Source organism: Capricornis sumatraensis, chromosome 2 (assembly GCF_032405125.1).
Source record: "Capricornis sumatraensis isolate serow.1 chromosome 2, serow.2, whole genome shotgun sequence".
Lineage (NCBI taxonomy): Eukaryota > Metazoa > Chordata > Mammalia > Artiodactyla > Bovidae > Capricornis > Capricornis sumatraensis.
In genome coordinates this window covers 108,405,265-108,425,345 of record NC_091070.1, presented here as the reverse complement: position 1 = coordinate 108,425,345, position 20,081 = coordinate 108,405,265, and the positions used below count along the sequence as shown (strand labels likewise).

At 38.5% G+C, this 20,081-nt stretch overlaps 1 protein-coding gene and 1 non-coding gene across 2 annotated transcripts; both read left to right on the top strand.

The window, feature by feature from the left end:
- Positions 1-525: 525 nt before the first annotated feature.
- Positions 526-18,357, top strand: UHMK1 (U2AF homology motif kinase 1). The gene is made up of 8 exons (XM_068965790.1): positions 526-793; positions 2,066-2,358; positions 3,119-3,310; positions 5,225-5,319; positions 10,860-10,936; positions 11,086-11,184; positions 14,412-14,500; positions 18,211-18,357. Exons 1-8 carry the CDS (start codon positions 526-528, stop codon positions 18,355-18,357), a joined length of 1,260 nt encoding a protein of 419 aa, XP_068821891.1.
- On the top strand, positions 2,458-2,530 carry TRNAC-GCA (transfer RNA cysteine (anticodon GCA)). The gene has a single exon. It is a non-coding gene; the product is annotated as a tRNA-Cys (tRNA).
- Positions 18,358-20,081: the final 1,724 nt, after the last annotated feature.

Here is a 20,081-nt window from a genome sequence, read left to right as displayed (position 1 = left end):
TTTGTCCCTTTATTCTGTCCCTATCAAAAGTAAGCTTTCCTGTATTTCTTCTTAGTGAAAGTGAAGTCGCTCAGTCGTGTCCGACTCTTTGCGACCCCATGGACTGTAGCCTATTAAGCGCCTCTGGCCATGGGCTTTTCCAGGCGAGAGTACTGGAGTGGTTTGCCATTTTCTTCTCCAGGAGATCTTCCCGACCCGGGGATCGAACCCAGGTCTCCTGCATCCCAGGTAAGCAGATGCTTTACCGTCTGAGCCACTAGGAAGCCCGCCCTCCCCAGGCCCGCCTCCTTCAGCCGACAGGATTGGCTCTTCCTCTATTTCCGGCTTCTGGGACCTCCCTCCCCACCCCGCCCCAGGAGGCGGTTTCCGGTGTCATGGCGGCGTGAGGTCCCGGCAGTCGGTGAGGCGGCTGCAGGCCCGTCCCTGCGGAGCCGCTGGTCCGGCGGGCGGGGATGTGACCGCAGGCCCTGCCGGCCTGTCCCGGGCGTCGAGTCAGCTCCGTGTCAGCCCCCTTAGTCCGCACCGATGGCGGGATCCGGCTGCGCGTGGGGCGCGGAGCCGCCGCGGTTTCTGGAAGCCTTCGGACGGCTGTGGCAGGTACAGAGCCGCCTGGGTAGCGGCTCCTCGGCCTCGGTGTATCGGGTGCGTTGCTGCGGCACACCCGGCTCGCCCCCAGGAGCGCTGAAGCAGTTCCTACCGCCAGGAACCACCGGGGCTGCGGCCTCGGCCGCCGAGTATGGTTTCCGCAAAGAGAGGGCGGCGCTGGAACAGTTGCAGGGTCACAGGAACATCGGTAATTGCCGCTGTCTCCCTTCTTGTCTTGCCCAGGTCCCAGTTTTAGCGTGCTGTCTCTTTCAGCCTGGCGTTCCGTCTCCCGTATTTTAGGCTGGAGAAGTGGGGCTCGCCCTGTGCTCATCGCCGGTACAAGGCCGTTTCCCATCCCCCTTTCACTCTGCAGTACGGGGAAGATGGTCTGCTTTGCTCTTAGTAGATGCTCAGTAAATTCTGTTTTGCTTCAGTTTTCACTAGAGAATGTGGCACAGAGAATTGTCTTCTCAAGTGAAAGGAGGTGTATCTTTGGTAAATTGTCATCTCTTGTACGGAAATTTTAGAATCTTTGCACACCAGTGAAAAATGGGAAATATTTCTCGTACTTGTGACGTCAATACTAATAACTCGTATAGGTTGTTCTTGATACATACTTAGTATGGATTTGGGAGAAATGACTCCTAAATTTTACATAGGTGTTCGTATGGAAGTGTGAAAATTATACATGTACACTTTTAGCCAGGTAAGACCATGTTTCATCATTCAGATATTTAGAATGTAAGATATATAATGATTACTGGTGATTGATTTACAAAAACAGTTTTCATTCTTATTATACCAACGGAGAGCTTATAATTAGTTATGGCTTTATAAATGTCTTATTTGCTGGCAAACATGATCTATATTTAATTTGAAGAGTGACCTCTTTAATACTGCCATTTAAGGAAGAATGTCTTAATACTAGTGTTGCTTTTTTTTTCCCCTTTTCTTTTTCAAGGGTTGCTAAATGGTGTATATAACCTGGCTATTTAAGAGGGAATTTTTTTGGCTTAAGGACTTGATGAATCTCTACAAGATTGTTAAAATGTCATCTTGAATATCTTAATCTTTCCTTTTAATATTAATAGAGTGCTATTCTGAATCAGGAAAGGATCTTCAGTTTTGATTTTGCATGTTGTGACATTTACGTTAAGAGTACTGAGTATTTGAATTTTTCTTCTGATCAGTTGTGCTTGGCACCCTAAGTGCATATTCACCCATCACTGAGTGCTTGGGAAACACAGTTTGAATTATTATGTCATATCTAATATCTTTTAGTAGTAATCTGCTGCTGAAGGTCATCTCATTTTGTTAAAATAACCGAGTTGCCCAAAAATCTTACTCGTGGGAAAAATAAATTCCAGTGGCTTGCTCATTAAAGTTATCCTTATCTAGACTACCCCCAATTTTTATCTACTTTAATAGTCATGTATTCTGAGTCTGGTTTTTAAAGTATTGTAATTAATTTCTTTTTTAGTGACTTTGTATGGAGTCTTCACAATCCACTTCTCTCCAAATGTGCCATCACGCTGTCTGTTGCTTGAACTCCTGGATGTCAGTGTTTCGGAATTGCTTTTATATTCCAGTCACCAGGGTTGTTCCATGTGGATGATACAGCATTGTGCCAGAGATGTTCTAGAGGCCCTTGCTTTTCTTCATCATGAGGGTTATGTCCACGCAGACCTCAAGCCACGTAACATATTGTGGAGTGCCGAGAATGAATGTTTTAAACTCATTGACTTTGGACTTAGCTTCAAAGAAGGCAATCAGGTAAGACATAGTTTCTCTCCCCAGCCCCTCAGTGGTCTAAAACAAATATTTTTAAATAACAGAGGTGATTTAGTAGAGACTTAAGAGATATTTGGGGCTTCCCTGATGGCTCAGATGGTAAAGCATCTGCCTGCAATGCAGAAGACCCAGGTTCAATTCCTGGGTCAGGAAGATCCCCTGGAGAAGGGAATGGCTACCCACTTCAGTATTCTTGTCTGGAAAATTCCATGCACAGAGGCTGGCAGGCTACAGTCCATGGGGTTGCAAAAAGGCGGACACGACTGAGCGTCTAACACACATGTTTGAGTCAGGTAGGAGAGAGCTAATACAAGAGGGCTCTGAAATTTTTAAAAGTACTTTACATAGAACACTATTTTTCTTTGAGTGTTTGGTTAATTGTTGAATTACTGTTACTGATGTTTTCATGTTGGGACTCTAATGGAAGAACTCACGTGATAGTTCTGGCAAATGGTCCATTCTCCATAGTTCATCTGCTCTTTGCAGAGTTTCCTTATTTTTCAGCAGTGCCTCACAGGCAAGAGAGTATCTAAAGAAATGAGCAGTTGTATGGAAAGTGTGCAGCTTGCCTTTGAGAACTATCCAGTTAATGAACCAAAGAATTAAAATCGCCAAGGACTAAAAATTCTGCCATTCAGTGTGACATTGGCTTATCACACGTTCTGAGAGGTAAATACACTGTAGAGATGGATGGAAGGTGGGCAGTTTTTGATTGGTTATAATACTTACTCATTTTCTTTAGGATGTAAAGTATATTCAGACAGACGGGTATCGGGCTCCGGAAGCAGAACTGCAGAATTGCTTGGCCCAGGCTGGCCTGCAGAGTGATACAGAATGTACCTCAGCTGTTGATCTGTGGAGCCTAGGAATCATTTTACTGGAAATGTTCTCAGGAATGAAATTGAAACATACAGTCAGATCTCAGGAATGGAAGGTAAACTGAACCAGTGTTTTGCTTTCAGGTCCTTAATCCCAGTGTAAGAGTACTCAGTTTATAATGATTTTCGTTGAGGACTCTGATTGCTTTATCTTCTCCATATTCCCCTTACTACCTTTAACGCTACTTACTCCTCAGTCCCATAGCTACAGATGCGCTAGGGAGCATTGCATGCTCACTGTTTTTAGCTGAGGCCTGGTATGTTGTAAGTGCTTGATAAAGTGTTTGAATGAATGCCTTTTCCTGAGGAAGTAAAAGTGGTTTGTTCAGTAAAGTAATTGTATTACATTCTACAATATTACTAATACAGTAGTACTCTGTGAGGATTGTTAGAATGGATATTGGTTATTGACACGTGAAAACCTGGGGGCACGCATATGTAAAACCACTAGCTCAAGGTCATACAACTGGATGTTCTGGACCAAATTCTGCCCCTCGTAGTCAGAAGGCCTGTGTTCTGCCCACGGCTCCACGCTGCTTCCTGTTTGTGCTCTCTACATGAACTGTCCTGAGAAAGTGACTGCTGCTCATAACATTGTTTGCTTGAGAACATGGGTTCTAAGTTCCAACTGACATAGGAATTTACTTTTTGCGTATTTGTGAGTTAAGAATTAACTGCAGTATTTTTTCAAACATATTGAGGCTTGAATGTTGTGATGGTATCAGTCTCTTTTAGACTAGGTGTTTGAAAAGCAATACGGTGTTTAGGAATTAGATTTTGATATGAAGCAAGTATTTTCTTGAGCATATAATACTTACTGTGTTGCTGTTATACAGAATTTTATTTCTCTTAAATCCCTAGTCATCTATATCTGTTGAAACAGTTCTTGGAAGGAATACTTTGTACCTTACTTTTGGCAAAAAAAAAAAAAAATGCGCTATAATATGCTGTAAAACCAGTATCACTCTTTGTCATTAGTGCCTGCACACAGTCCAGTGTACTTTGGGGGTACTTTCTCTAGTGCTTCTACAGATAAACACATCAATTTCCTGCATTAGGTTTGACTCACTTTGAATTCTTTGGACTTTTTCTGTTTAGGACAGGGCCAGTTAGAATTAGATCACATTCAGTGATCTAGTTAATTATTAACTTAGGCATTTAATTTTTTTTCTTTTTTGGTGTAATTTAGAGGCTGATGTATATTAAAGCAGTCCTCACTATTTGCCCCCTAGATAAAAGTATCATTCTGTATTGTATCCCTTTCTGTGGAGGCACAATTACCAAATATGAGCTTAGGCTCTGAAGTTAAATCTCTAGGGTTTATATCTTCCCTTCATCTCTAAGTTACTTATTTAGGTTTACTAAACTGTGGTTTACTTTCAGTAAAATGATGATAAGAGTGTTGAAATGATATCTAATTCTTAGCATAGTGTGTGGCCTGTGGTAAGTATTGCTATTTGGTGATGATGATAAATTGAGTATTTTTACTCATGTACACACTTCCATAGTACTCCTGGAGAAAATGTTATGTTCCACAAGGATTTAAGGTATGAATAATGTGACAGGTGCAGTTTTTAAATTCTGCCGTGGTTTCTCCTTGATAGTTTATTTTATTCCATCTGGAAACCAATTGACTCATGATGAGGACATGCTGACTCACCTAGCACACGTTTATTTTCTCAGTTTGCATTAAATTACATTTCTGTGTGGTTGCCTTGGTATTTGTTTCTTTATTCATTCACCTAGTAAATGTTCACACAGTGTTAGATACTGAGAATAGAGAAAAAAATTCCTCTTCTCTAGAAGTTTTATAATAATGTATGTAATCTCCTTCATTAAGATTATAAACTTTCAGAAGAGAGTGTTTTCTGTTGTATTTAACTTACCAAACTGTTCAGTGCTGTGTGCCTAGTACTCAACAAATAAGGACTGAACTGGATAACCAAAGAAGAACTTTTCTGTCTTTTTAGGCAAATAGTTCTGCTATTATTGATCACATATTTGCCAGTAAAGCAGTGGTGAATGCCGCAATTCCAGCCTATCACCTAAGAGACCTTATCAAAAGGTACATTACATGTACTTTAAACTTGCTTTTTTTCCTGAATGGATTTATATTATTTTCTGGCTTGCTTAATCATGTAGAGGTTTTGCTTCCTTAGAATTAAAAATCTTTAGATATTCTATACAGACTGGTTTCTAATAAGAAACAAAAGTGTTCTTTTTTTCATGGCAAGTACCAGGTATTAGGCTGTTACTTACCGCTGTTCAGTGGAAGATAGATGATGAGTCACTGTATGTTGGGCCTTCTGTAACTCTGGCAGTTCTGTAAATGATGGAGAATAGGCGTTTAAAGAATCTTTACTAACTAAAGACCAAGTTTACTTTGGAATGCCAAAATAATATTTCATGTAAAGTAATTATATATTATACTTTAAATTATTACCATTGAAAAGTTTGGGGACAGATAGAGTGTTTTGCTTTCACCCGTTTCCCTTAGTGGTAACATCTTAAAAATCTGACCATGTCAAGACTAGGAAATTGATATTACAGTCCATGGAATTCAGATCTCACCAGTTTTACGGGCACATATTTGTGTGTATGTGTGTATGTTTTACACATTAGAGTAGTTTTAAGTAGCTGCTAGTAGCTGATTGATACTAGATATTGCATGTTACATTTTACATTGAAAAGAGGCATGTAAAATTACATCATAGATTCTAGGATAGAAGTCAAATTATATAATGGATTCTAAAGGAGATTAGCCCTGGGATTTCTTTGGAAGGAATGATGCTAAAGCTGAAACTCCAGTACTTTGGCTACCTCATGGCGAAGAGTTGACTGATTGGAAAAGACTGATGCTGGGAGGGATTGGGGGCAGGAGGAGAAGGGGCCGACAGAGGATGAGATGGCTGATGGCATCACTGACTCGATGGACGTGAGTCTGGGTGAACTCCGGGAGTTGGTGATGGACAGGGAGGCCTGGCGTGCTGCGATTCATGGGGTCACAAAGAGTCGGACACGACTGAGCGACTGAACTGAACTGAAGATAGACTTAGAAGTCTAAGTTCTAGCATTGACTTTGTTATTTAGCTTGAGAGTTTTTTTGTTTTTAACGATAACTTTATTCTTTTTCTTTCTGCAACTAATACTAGATTTGGAAGCTATAAAAAATTGTGATGAGAAATTATAAGCTCATTTTCTAGTATTAGTGCTTTGCTCTATTTCTTTTCAGTATTTTCCTTCGTATTTTGTTGTGTATGCATGCAAATTATTCAGACCTTTTTTTTGTTAGACTAAAACATAAAAACTGAAAAAAAATGTATAGCTTAGTGAATACTTAGGAATATTATTGTATCTACCGTCTAGGTTGAAAAATAGAACTTTACCAGCTACTCTAGACGTCCTCTGTGTACTCCATCCCAATTGCAAGCCCCTTCTTCCTCCCTAAAAGAACCACTGCCCTGATTTCATGGTTATTACTTGTTTTTATTATAGTTCTGTTACCTAAGTGTGCCTCCCTAAATACTATAGTTTAATGTTGCTCTTCTATTAAGAATCCCTTTTAACTTTCATTTTCTCTAAAAAGTCCCTTTCCATCTCCTGCCCCCCTTTTCCCTTGTTTATTTGTTGAACAGCCTGGATTGCTGACTCAGTATAGTTGTCCACAGTCTCAATTTTACAGATGGTGCTATTGTAGTATAGTTTAACATATTGCCCTATTTTCTTTAAATTGGTAGTTGTATATATGGTACTGTGTTTTTTTAGGTTAGCACATAATGTGGCTATCTCCATTTGATATGCTAATAGCTGTTAATACTCAATGCCTAGATCCATTACTTTGTTAGGAGTTGTAGAACAGTGATGTTCTTAGTCTCCTCGTTTAGTTAACTAAAGATGAAATAAACGCTTGGTTCACTTAATTAGCTTGTTTTCATAATGAATTGATTCCTTATCGTCTTTCAAAGTGGATCATTTCCTTTTTGAAAGGTCAAAATATCATTATTAACTAATGAATCTAAATATATTTGGTATAGTTCAATCCATTGCAGTTCTTATCCTAATTGAAGCTGAAATTATCTCATCTTTGATGAATTTGAGGCTCTGCAAGTTAGCTTTGGCATACCTTACTATCTTTAATAGCTTCATCACTATCTGGCATGAGAAGATGTTTCCAGTTCAAAGTGTACATTTCCTGCTCCAGACCTGGAAGTAGCCATTTCTCCAAGAAGCTTGGTTTCTTTTAGTAGGAAGTAGTATTTCCCACAGTCTGGGATGTGAGGCGATCTGGTTGTGACATCTGTCCTGTGCAGCTAAACTGGCTGACTGGGCAGGTGTCTCCTCCCTCCCTCATAGCTCCACGTGCGGGTCTCCCGAAGGTGTGTGCTCGGTCGAAGTGGATGACCATCCCCGATAAAGGAGAACCGGTCTTTGGTCAAGGGTATATGAATAGCTGTGCTCTCTGCTACGGAGAAGGCAGTGGCACCCCACTCCAGTACTCTTGCCTGGAAAATCCCATGGACAGAGGAGCCTGGTAGGCTGCAGTCCATAGGGTCACTAAGAGTCGGACATGACTGAGAGACTTCACTTTCGTGCATTGGAGAAGGAAATGGCAACCCACTCCAATGTTCTTGCCCGGAGAATCCCAGGGACGGCGGAGCCTGGTGGGCTGCCGTCTATGGGGTCACACAGAGTCGGACACGACTGAAGCGACTTAGCAGCAGCAGCAGCTCTCTGCTAGAACCTCCAAGTAAAAGGCACTCAATCGTGTCTGAGTCTTTGTGACCCCATGGACTATACAGTCCATGGAGTTCTCCAGGCCAGAATACTGGAGTGGGTAGCCGTTCCCTTCTCCAGGGGATCTTCCCAACCCAGGGATCGAACTCAGGTCTCCCACATTGCAGGTGGATTCTTTACCAGCTGAGCCACCAGGGAAGCCCAAACAAGCTCTCAAAACCACAGTCTGGGTATTAAGAATACTCATTGCTGTTGGGGTGATCATTGATTCTAGGCCTGTTAAGTGGGTGGAGTTCATACTGATATTTCTCATTTAAATTCAATACCACAATGTTTTTACTTCTTCTGTTTTCTATCTCTTTTCTTTTATGTCAAGAATTCTGGTTCTTAAGGACAAAGAGAATGTGAGATTAGAATATTTCATTATTACTCATTTGCTTTATTCCACATTACACTAAAACAGTCTCAATAAGAGTGCTTTAGTAAGATTACTGAAAACAGTTGCTTTTGCATATGCTCTTCCTATTCTCCCATTTGAAAGATAGTTATAACCGTGTTGTCAGATTATATGGCTGTTACATGCTATGCACTGTTTATTTTTCAAACACTCTTATTTAGTCAGATTTGTGTGTAATTAGATATTTAATGTTCATCACTGGTCCTTGTATTCTAATCATTTTAGTGTACTGAAGCTTGTTCTTTTGATCATAGGATTAATATTCTCTTGAGTTCTTGCTTGTTAATAATAGTTAAACTGTGTTATTACACTTGAAAGTCTGTTTATCTGAGTATAAAAATCCTTGGCAGACTTTTTTCTTGAGCATATTTTCTTTAAACATATTACAGTTGATCCTTGAACAGCATGGGTTTGAACTACATGAGTCCATTTATACACAGATTTTGTTGCTACATGATGTGCAGTTGGTTGACTCTGTGGTACAGAACTGTGGATACAGAGAAACTGTGGATATGGAGGGCCAGATGTAAGTTAAATGGATTTTCAGCTGGGGAGAGGGTGTACTCCTAACCTGAAGTTGTTCAGGGGTCAACTGTAGTCCATTTTCTTCTAGCAAATAGTGTTGCTGTTGAAGGCAGGGTGCTGATGACACTTTGTTTTTAAGTAATTTGGTCTTTAGGTCTAAATGCTGTGAGGATTTCATGTTTTTGTTAAAAGTCTAGTGATTTTACCAGAATAATAGATTTTGATTGCTCTGGGTCTGAATTCTTAAGAAATACGTAGTTTTAGATCTTTCTGTTTGTTGTATGAAAGTATTCTTAAGTTAAAATTCTTAGTGTTTGTTCCATTACTTTGCTTTTTTTTTCTTCACTCCCATTCTGTATGCATTATTAATAGATTTTCTCTGACTATTCAGTATTATCACTCTCTTGAATAGTTTTTTATTTATTTTATTATTTCTTTTTGATCTAACAATTCTTTCTCCTTTTTGCCTTCTGTTTATCTTTAGGACATCATCTTTTGTTTTTATTCATCCTTATGTGACTTCTAGCTTAAGCTTAGTTTATGAAATGATTCCTTTTATTCCTGATTCTTTCCTGAGTTTTGTTACCTGATTTTTGATATTTTCTAGTTTTGATTTATGTTACTCTCTAACACCTTGTATCTTTGTGAACAAGGCCTTGGCCTCATTTTCAAATGGTTGGCCATAGTGCTCCTGGGTGTTGTGGTCATCCTAGTTTTGATTTATGTTACTCTCTAACACCTTGTATCTTTGTAAACAAGGCCTTGGCCTCATTTTCAAATGGTTGGCTATAGGCTCCTGGGTGTTGTGGTCATGCCTTTCACACCTTTCTTGTGTGCATTTGTTGTCTGAGGGCAGGTTATTTTGCAGTCCTCTTTCCTGGTCTAGTAACTTTGGTATAATACTTTGTATGTGGCTCATTTTTATGTGAACTTCATTTTCCTAAACTTAGGAAGGTGTAGCTTTTCTAACTGTACATAGCTCCCTCTTCTGTTGTTTTGTGTAGTGGTTTTTTTTTTTTTTTCCTTGAGATCCTCTTGGCTCTTCCCTTTCCCTGCTTTTTCCTGATGTCTTTGTCTCTTTGTCTCTCAATTTTCATTTACCCCATCAGTATGGGTTCTCATCCCAAGATTTCTTTTTTCTGTGGGACTCTGCCTTAGAAGGGAGCTTCAGCTGATTGGTTTTGAGAGATTCTAGTGTCTAGATTACTTCAGCCCCCTCAAATCTTACCGAGGACCCCTTGTATTCTTTTGAAATGTATAACCCCTGGTTTAGTTTAAACAGCTTTTCTCAAATTGGTTTTTTGTGCTTCCCAGTGAATACCTGTTTTGGGGGATTATTTTTTCTCTGGGTCATCAGATTAACTGTGGTTTCTCTCTGCTTCCGTCTACACAGATGCTCATATGGTGCAAGTCTTACTGCTACTGATGGTTTCTCCTTAGCCACTCGGATTTTGTTGTCTAGTGAGGTTACTTACTTTTGTTCGAGATGTTGTCCATAGATTTTTTTTTATTTTGCTATCAAGTTGCTTTATTATTAGGAGGCTTTAACAAGACAAAAGTCATCTCACCTCTTTTTTTTTTAATTCAATTACCATAAATCTATGTCTAGCTTTTTTTCAGTTAGTGTTACAAAATGTGGATCATTTTCCTATGTTGTGTTTATTAATCAAAAACATTTTAAATTAAAATATAGTATTATGTCTTAGGTGTATATAATAATTTATTAAACTGTTTACTCATAAATGGCATTAATATTTTTTGTAGTTGAATGATTCAGAAAGTCATGCTAATATAATTAATGTTGTGGTGAATATTTAGATGTTTTTATTTTCTTTATTGGTTATACTTTCAAAAGATTTGATGTAAAGATACATATTTTTGTGTTTTAGCATGCTTCATGATGATCCAAGCAGAAGAATTCCTGCTGAAATGGCATTGTGCAGCCCATTCTTTAGCATTCCTTTTGGTAAGTTGTACACATTTTTATTTTTTCTTTGTTATTTTATAATCAAATAAGATATCAGAACTAATTTATATTCCCAAGCTCCTTTCCCTAATATTCATCAGTTTATTCGAAGGAGTTTGCATATAACCATGTTGTAATGAATTTAACAGCCCCTCATATTGAAGATTTGGTGATGCTTCCTACGCCAGTGCTAAGACTGCTGAATGTGCTGGACGATGATTATCTTGAGAATGAAGAAGAATATGAAGGTCAGGGCTTCCTAAATTTTATTGTAATGTGTCTTTCCTGTGTAGAATAGACATACCATTTCATAGCATTCTCGTATTTATAGGTATATAATAGACTTGTTTGTTATGTTTAAGAATTTGGACTTTAATCCCAGAGATAGTAACACTGGAATATAAATTACACAAAAGAACTTTGTATCAGGGGTAGAATAGTTCCTGGCTTCTGATAAGTATTCAATAAATATTTGTCCATTGTAAAATGCAATAAAGAGCTGTTAAAATTTAAACTAGGTGAGTATTATAGTCAAACTTGGGTTTAATAAGAGCATTCTGGAAGCAGAGTGGTGAATGGACTAAAAAGCAGGACCAAACTTAGAAATATCAAATGTGTGCATGTTAAGTCGCTTCAGTCTGACTCTTTGCAACTCTATGGACTGCAGCCCTCCAGGCTCCTCTGTTCATGGGATTCTCCAGGCAAGAATACTGGAGTGGGTTTTCATTTCCTCTTCCAGGGGATCTTCCTGACCCAGGGATTGAAGCCAGGTCTCCTAGGTCTTCTGTGTCTCCTGCATTGGCAGGTTCGTTCTTACCACTCCCCCCACTTGGGAAGTTCAGAAATATCAGCTGCTTAGTACTGAGCATTTTCTTTGTGGGAAATTAAACCGTTACTGATGGAGCTAGTTTTACCACACTGTTTCTTATAAGAGTAAGTCATTTTATGTCCCTCAGCTTTATATAGTTACCTAACAAATGAAACAAACCTAATTTCTTTGAATCTGTGACAGATATAGGAATCTCCAATCTATACTTTTTAGGATGCCTTTTTATCTGAAAGAATAGTCTTACCCTCTTTATTGTTTTGGAATTCCCAGGTGGCTCAGTTGTAAAGAATCCGCCTGCAGTGTAGGAGTGAAGTGAAAGTCACTCAGTCATGTCTGACTCTTTGTGACCCCATGGACTGTAGCCTACCAGGCTCCTCCATCCATGGGATTTTCCAGGCAAGAATACTGGAGTGGGTAGCCTTTCCCTTCTCCAGGGGATCTTCCCACCCCAGGGATTAAGCCCAGGTCTCCCGCATTGCGGGCAGATTCTTTACCAGCTGAGCCACAAGGGAAGCCCAAAAAGGGGTCACTATGGCTGCATGGGCCAGAAAATGAACCTGGGCCTCCCTCATGGCAGGCGAGAATTCTACCACTGAACCACCCATGCGCAATTCAGGAAATGTGGGTTCAGTTCCTACGCTGGGAAGATTCCCTGGAGAAGGAAATGGCAACCCACTCCAGTATTTTTGCCTGGGAAGTCCCATGGACAGAGGAGCCTGGCGGGCTGCAGTCCATGGGGTTGCGAAAGAGTTGGATACAGGACTTCCCTGGTGGCTCAGATGGTAAAGCGTCTGTCTACAATGCGGGAGACCTGGGTTCGATCCCTGGGTCGGGAAGATTCCCTGGAGAAGGAAACGGCAACCCACTCCAGTACTCTTGCTTAGAAAATCCCATGGAGGGAGGAGCTTGGTGCAGGCTACTGTCCATGGGGTCGCAAAGAGTTGGGCACAACTGAGCGACTTCCCTTCTAGCAATTAAACAGCAGCATTTTCTATATGGTACAGTAGTTCTAAATAATCTCTTGACATCTATTTCAAATTATTACTTAAGCCTTTTAAGTGTCTGCCTACTGTATTTAATTGTCTCCTCCTAATAATTTTGATTGCTATAAAATTCAAGCGTGAACTTTCTTGAGTAAACCTTAGGGTAGTCTGTATCTGTTCTTTCCTGTATATCTTGCTGTGTAACACCATTTTTTCTGGTTCTAAATACATTAAGCATTTAAATGCTGAAATGTTAAACATTTAATGGCATTTAAACATTTAAATGTGTAAATGCTATTAAGTCTTACTGTTTAAGAGTCTTACATGAACTAAAGGGCAACAGACTTTTTAGTAGCATTAAACATCTTTGTCAGTTCTGATTAGCAAGGTCACCTTCAGATTACACTAGTTTTAGGTAAGCTTGCCTTGCTCGAAATCATGTGTGAGGACAGCTGTCTTGTAATCTTGATGGCAGTGGGGAAGAAGTTAGATTCGAACCTTCCACTGAGACCAAAATGAATTGCAAGTTTTGTATATGTTAGAGTATTAAAACAAGGAAGTAGGGAGAGTGTAAGGAGGGAAGGAAAAAGGGCAGGCAGGCAGGAGAGAGTAAAGGAAAAAAATTTAGCTAAAAAATCATAGGAGATTAAAATATATACATTCTTGGAGTTGAGAAGGCACAGTGTGCACCAGTGTGCACATAATTGAAAATAATGATTCAGCAAATTTTACCATGACGTGAACCACCATAGACAAAATATTTACAGTTCTTACCACAGAAAGAACCCCTTTAAGGCAAGCCAATAGATAGTGGGTAAAGGATACAAACAATTTATATGAAAGAATGTACAATATATCTCACACACATATTTCATTCTCATTTGTTGAAATATTAATACTATACTCTGATATTTTACAGTGAAGATGTGGGTAAGGTATAGGAAAACATTCTCATACGTCACTGGAGAGAGTTTAAGTTGGTGAACCTATATGAAAAGCAAATTGGTAACTCTAGCAGTTACAAATTCATATTAATCTTGACCTAGCAGTTCCATTTCCAAAAAGTTAATTTAGAAGTACACAAGTGAAATGAGATGTATATACAGGTTTGTCTATTACAGTATTATTTATAATGGCAAGCAGTTTTGGGATAGTTTAATTATTCATCAGTAGGACACATTAGAGAATTTATCAATCTTTTATAGAATGAAATATTAAATCAGCATAAAAATAAATGAGAAAATTTTGTGTAATGTATTGAAAGGTCTAAAAATGTACTTTTAAAAAAGATTGGAACTTTTTATTAAAGCATATATGATTATATTTGCTTGTATAAACTTATAAAGTTCATGGAAGTTTACAGAAGAAACTGATAATGCTTATTATCTTCAGGGAGGGGAACAGAATGACATTTTGGAAAGTTGCAAGAAGACTTTTCTTTTGGATTTCAAATTATTTGAATGTATTAACCAAAACATTTAAAATATAAAAAAAAAGTTATTAAATGCGTTACATTTATATTATTCTTAACTTAAGCATAATTTTAAAAGTTACAGAAAATGATTTCATTACCTAGTTATGGATTCTTGAATTTAAAATCTGAAAATAATGAATGCTCACAAATTACATCAAAGTGATTACTTCCTTATTTATTAATAACCAGATGTTGTAGAAGATGTAAAAGAAGAATGTCAAAAATATGGACCAGTGGTGTCTCTGCTTGTTCCAAAAGAAAATCCTGGCAGAGGACAAGTAAGTGAATATTTTTCATAATTTGAAAAGGATTCAGTGGTTATTTAAAATCCTGTACAAAATGTTTTAATTTTAAAGAAAGATACACACAAAATGTTGCTAGGAATTATGAATTTGCATTATCACGGTTTTTACTTTTTTGTACTTCTTTCTTTTTCCAAAAGTTCTATAATATGCATGTACTTTTTATCACTTAAAAAAATTTTTTTTTAAGTGTTAATCTACTTTTTAAGCCATTGAATACAGCCAGATGAATCATATGCTAATTTAGGTCAGGGTCAGCTACAGAAATATTTGGCCCAGTTTTTTCTAATTAAGTACAGTAGGAAAACCATTTAGGTTAGGTTCTGATTGTAATAGAATTATCAGTGATAATTTAAACAAGGAAAATATTCTGGACTGAGAATCCTGAAAGCTGAGTTTCAACTTGGCTTGTTTTGTGAGGAACCTTAGTTTTTTCATCTATAGAATGTATAGGCTAAAAGTATGATCAGGGTTTCTGAAGAAAACTGTGATCCTAAATTAAGTCTTTCTTTTATCTGTAGGTTTTTTTTCCCCCCAGAAAATAGAATATTGTTTTATTCTGTTTCTTCATCTTAACATCACTGGCATTTGAGCCGGGTAGTCCTTTGTTTGGGGAGCTATCATGTACATTATAGGATGTGTAACGTCATCTTTGGCCTCTGCTCACTGGATTAGCCTCTTTCCACCATCCTTCTCAGCTGTGACACCAGAAATGTCTCTAGACAGTGCCAAATGTCCCCTGGTGCAATCACCTCTGGTTGTGGATTTTGTCTTTCATGGTTAAATATTAGGAAAATTCTTGGCAACTGAAAAGAAGTGAAAGAAATTTCACTCTCGTCTTAGTGAAAAGTTATTATTGCCAGTCTAGTGATAACAGCATTTACCTCATTCAGTGTCTGGAGCATACTAATAACTGCATCCTTGCTGTTTGTTTATTCAACCATTATTTATTGAGCATAACAGGTAGGATACAACAGTGAACGAAGCAGACCAAAGAATGTATAATGATAAGTGCTACGGAGAAAAAGAGATTGGAGAAGAGATATAAAGAGTGCTGTGGAGGGGTGGATGGCAGTTTTAAATAAGCAGGTGAGGAAGAACATAATGGATTACACTTGAGTCAAAATTTGAAGGCAGTAAGGAAGAGAATTCTAGCAAAAAGAACAGCAAATTTCAAGGCCCTGAGTATTCCTGGTAGGTTTGAGGAGGACAGTGTGGCTATGCAAAATGAGAAGAATGGAGAATAATGGGAGATTAGAATGGGAGATTAGATCAAGGAAGTATGGGAGTATAGGATAGATCAAGGAATGAGAAGGAAAGGTATTGGAAGGTTTTGAATTAAGAATGAACATGATCTGACTCAATCTGAGTGGCAAAATAGAGAAACAGGAAAAGTCTGTTTAGGGAGAAAGTGTCCATCTTGTAGCCTACTAGGCTCCTCCATCCATGGAATTTCCCAGGCAAGAATACTGGAGTGGGTTGCCATTTCCTTCTCCAGGAAATCTTGCCGACCTACAGATTGAACCCAGGTCGTGAGAAAAACAAGTTTGACCAGAAAGAGTAACAGCAATGTGGTGCAGCTGAAGCGTGCTGGCCTGTAACCGAAGGTTGATGGACCGAAACCATCCTCTGCTGTCAGTGTAGCTTTGGGCTTCCCCGGTGGCTCAGCTGGTAAAGAATCCGCCTGCAGTGCAGGGGACCTGGGTTCCATCCCTTGGTTGGTAAGATCCCCTGGAGAAGAGAATGACTACCCACTCCAGTATTCTGGACTGGAGAATTCACCCCTACACATTCCATGGGGTTGCAAAGAGTTCAGCATGGCTGAGCAACTTTCACTTTCATGAGCAAAAAGACACTGGCTTTATCAGTGCAGAATTGATGCTTTTGAACTGTGGTGTTGGAGAAGACTCTTGAGAGTCTGTTGGACTGCAAGGAGATCCAACCAGTCCATCCTAAAGGAAATCAGTCCTGAATATTCCTTGTAAGTACTGGTGCTGAAAGTGCAACTCCCAATATTTTGGCCACCTGATGTGAAGAACTGGCAGGAGGAGAAGGGGATGACAGAGGATGAGATGGTTGGATGGCCTTATTGACTTGATTGACATGAGTTTGAGTGAGCTCAGGGAGTTGGTGATGGACAGGGAGGCCTGGCAAGCTGCAGTCAATGGGGTCACAGAGTTGGACACGACTGAGCAACTGAACTGAACTGACACAACTGAGTGAAAGAAATAAGCTTATCAACAAAAGAAATAAGCTGCTAAGTGGAGAGTGAATACAACTTTTGATAAATTCTTAAAATCACAGATTTAACTTCTTTCATTTATTGAAGATGTTGCCTAGTTGGTAAAGTCAGCATGAATTTTTCAGTTCAAACGTTTATTTTTTAAGGAATATTCAAAAAATACTGGAAGATAGATTATGGGATGCTTCTTATAATTATAAACAGTAGTCAAGATTACAGTCATAGAACTCTGATGTAATTAATTACATAATAAGTTATACAATGTGTTTCCTCTTTATTTAGTTTACAGTGATATAATGTGTAAAACTGTAGGTTATCTATGAAGCAAGGAGTAAGATAGGAAGCATTGTATTTCTTCTATAAGTGCATGTCTACTCATTTATTGAACTTTGGTCAGTAGATTTTGGAGTAATTACTAATCAATTTAAAAAATCAGAAAGAGCTTCATATTCTCATTGGACATCATCTAATCTTCCTTTTATATTTAGTGAAGTATTTATTGCTAGAAACTATAGCTAAACACATTGGTTTTTGGAAGAAAAGGAGATATAAAATATCAACGATATCGAAGATGAGTAAAATGAGCATCAAATTTTAGCGCTGGATGGTCTCAAACTTTGTCTTTAAGAGTAATGCATAGCTTAAAATGTCATAGAATGGAAGAGGCAGAGTCAGTTCTACATGTCCATTTTACAATATTAATGAATTCAGAAAATCCCATTGTAGGCCAAAATATCCTAGGTCTAATTGTCACGCTTCATCCTTAACAGAAATATTTGCATGACCAGTCATAGGCAAGGCATGAAACTTTGTTTACCCATGCAGGCAGAGTCCATTAAAATAGAAAAAGTATTGGATTTAAAGTTGTTTCTTTTTATATCCTGGAAATTTTTATGCCATTTGGAAATACTTTGATTTTTCCGCTAGGAAAAGGGCTCCTAAGAGAGGGGAAATGAAAAGGGATAACCTGCCTGAACTTACAGGTAGATCCAATTTTAGGAAAAGGTACAAATGAAAGTTAAGAATCTGGAGATTGATGTCTGTCTGCTTGCCTCCACTTTGAAAGTCTCTGAGTGTCCTGGGATGCTCGCACCTCAGTTTGAAGAACATTGATGTAACAAAGGAGGCATCCAACTGAGGTGGGAGAGGCAGTTCTTTTCCTGGTTCACATACTTACACAGTAACTGAGGAACAGTCATTTCACTTGCTTGTAACTTTCGCTTTAGATTGTCAAAATAAATTAAATTAGACTAATAAAGTTAGGTATTTCAGCTACCTAGGAAGGGAAATTACCTACTTTTAAATTTCTTCCTTCCTTAGTTACGACACACACACGCGCATGCGCGCTCACACACACACACACACACAACAAAGTTGGAGAAGCACTGTTCTGAAACAGTTCTGATGAAAAGGAAGTTACTTTGTTTTCTCTATTCTCTTACAGGTCTTTGTTGAGTATGCCAATGCTGGTGATTCCAAAGCTGCTCAGAAATTACTGACTGGAAGGATGTTTGATGGAAAGTTTGTTGTGGCTACATTTTACCCACTGAGTGCCTACAAGAGGGGATATCTGTATCAAACTTTGCTTTAATCAGTAACCTGAGGACTGTTTTCTGTTTCTCCTCTTCCATCTCCTGGGTTATTCTACATCTGAATGCGGGAGTACCCCTCCCCCCCGTACCATTTTAAGGGAATACTTTGTATATTTATTCAGTCCTGCTAATGTGCAGCCATTGCTCAGCAGTGACTGCATTGCAGACACTGGGCACTGCGTAGGACAAGCCCTCTTAGCTATGCATTGAGGGCTTGTAGAGCATCCATGTGGGCATCTTTTACTTGTGCAGTAGGGCAAGTGCTGCTCTTCAGTATGTAACTTAAAAAGATATTAACTATTTCATGTGATCACGAAGCAGGGATGAATACTATCCTGTCATAGGAATATTAACAAATTCGTTAGCGTTGGTGACATCACTTACAGATTATTCCTTTATGTTGTTAGATGGTTCTTCCTTATTGATATCTGTAGTTGGCACTGGATGCTCTCAGTAATTTAAAGTAATTGTCAAGCAGCAGTTCCCTACTGTGTTCTTAACACTGAGTTATTATTTTTTTTAAAGGAGTACTGTAGTACTGAATATTCCTTTAAAGAAACTGCGGTGAGCCTATCTATAAATTTTTTTTTAATTAAGGCTTTTAACATAGAAAGCTCATGCTTGATCTTGCACAATTTTTATGTCTAGTACGTATGCTCGAGTGAGTGTGCAGGTATGAAAGGTTAGAGAATATTTGAGTAGCATTCTTTATAGTGTGAACCTTGTGGGTTAATACAGTCTATGCCCATCTCTTCCCTACCTGTTTAATGTCTATAATATTTAGGATACAGGTTTTTTGGGAGTTGGTGTGTCTGAAAGAATGAAATGAGAAAATAGTCCATTCCTGAGAGGCCCAGAACATACAAGTCTAGACTGGATTACATTGAAACTCTCTTAAAGTGAGAAAACTCTTGTTAAGAGTTTTGGTACACATAGATTGCCCCATCTTTCAGGGTCTGATTTCGACCCTGCATTAGCTCATCTGTTTTGTACTGACTCTTCTAGGATCATTGTAAGATTTCTCAAGATACAGTTCTGCCTACTATGATGGAAAATTTATGTTGGTTAAAAAGAAAGAATTAGTTGTTCAGTGAAGGGAAAAGAAAAAAAAAAATAGGTGAAGAGTGCATAATCAAGGATTCTTTATTTCTTCCTTTTTCTCGCATCTCCCTCCCATACCTTCTTTTCCTCTTCCCTCATTCTTTACCTCTATCCTTAGCTGAAGAGAAGTTAGAGGAAAGCGTCCTAGCTGGTCAGGTGGTCTGACTTTTGATTGCAAGGAAGTTAAGAAAGGTGTAGCTATAATAAGGTGGAAGTAGAAAGAATGAAAAACCCATGAAGAATTCTTAAAAAAATTCATAGCAATCTAACGTGACCCCAGATAGAGGCTACTAGTATTCATGAGTTCATGGGCACAGATTGATTACAGGGTTTTAGGAGTCATAATTATGGATTCCTCTCACTTTACAGTAGATTGTCTTCAGAGGTTTAATCTTAGGAAATCTTTATAAAGCACTGATTATACAAAACAGTTATATACAGGTTATGAATTTCTTGTTTTCTTAACTAAATGAAAAATTTATTTATTTATTTATTTTCCTAAGGAAAACACTTTTATATCTTTCCCTGCTGGAAGGCTCCTCATATAGTTTTTCCCTGTGGGTGCCATGCAGGTTATTGAGAGCCCAATTAAGAATTTATGTCTTAGAGGATGAATTATTTT

Coding starts and splice junctions, on each gene's coding strand:
- UHMK1 (XM_068965790.1), top strand. CDS start 526: ATGGCGGGATCCGGCTGCGCGTGGGGCGCGGAGCCGCCGCGGTTTCTG. Junction 2,359..3,118: donor GCTTCAAAGAAGGCAATCAG/GTAAGACATAGT, acceptor CATTTTCTTTAG/GATGTAAAGTATATTCAGAC. Junction 14,501..18,210: donor AAAATCCTGGCAGAGGACAA/GTAAGTGAATAT, acceptor ATTCTCTTACAG/GTCTTTGTTGAGTATGCCAA.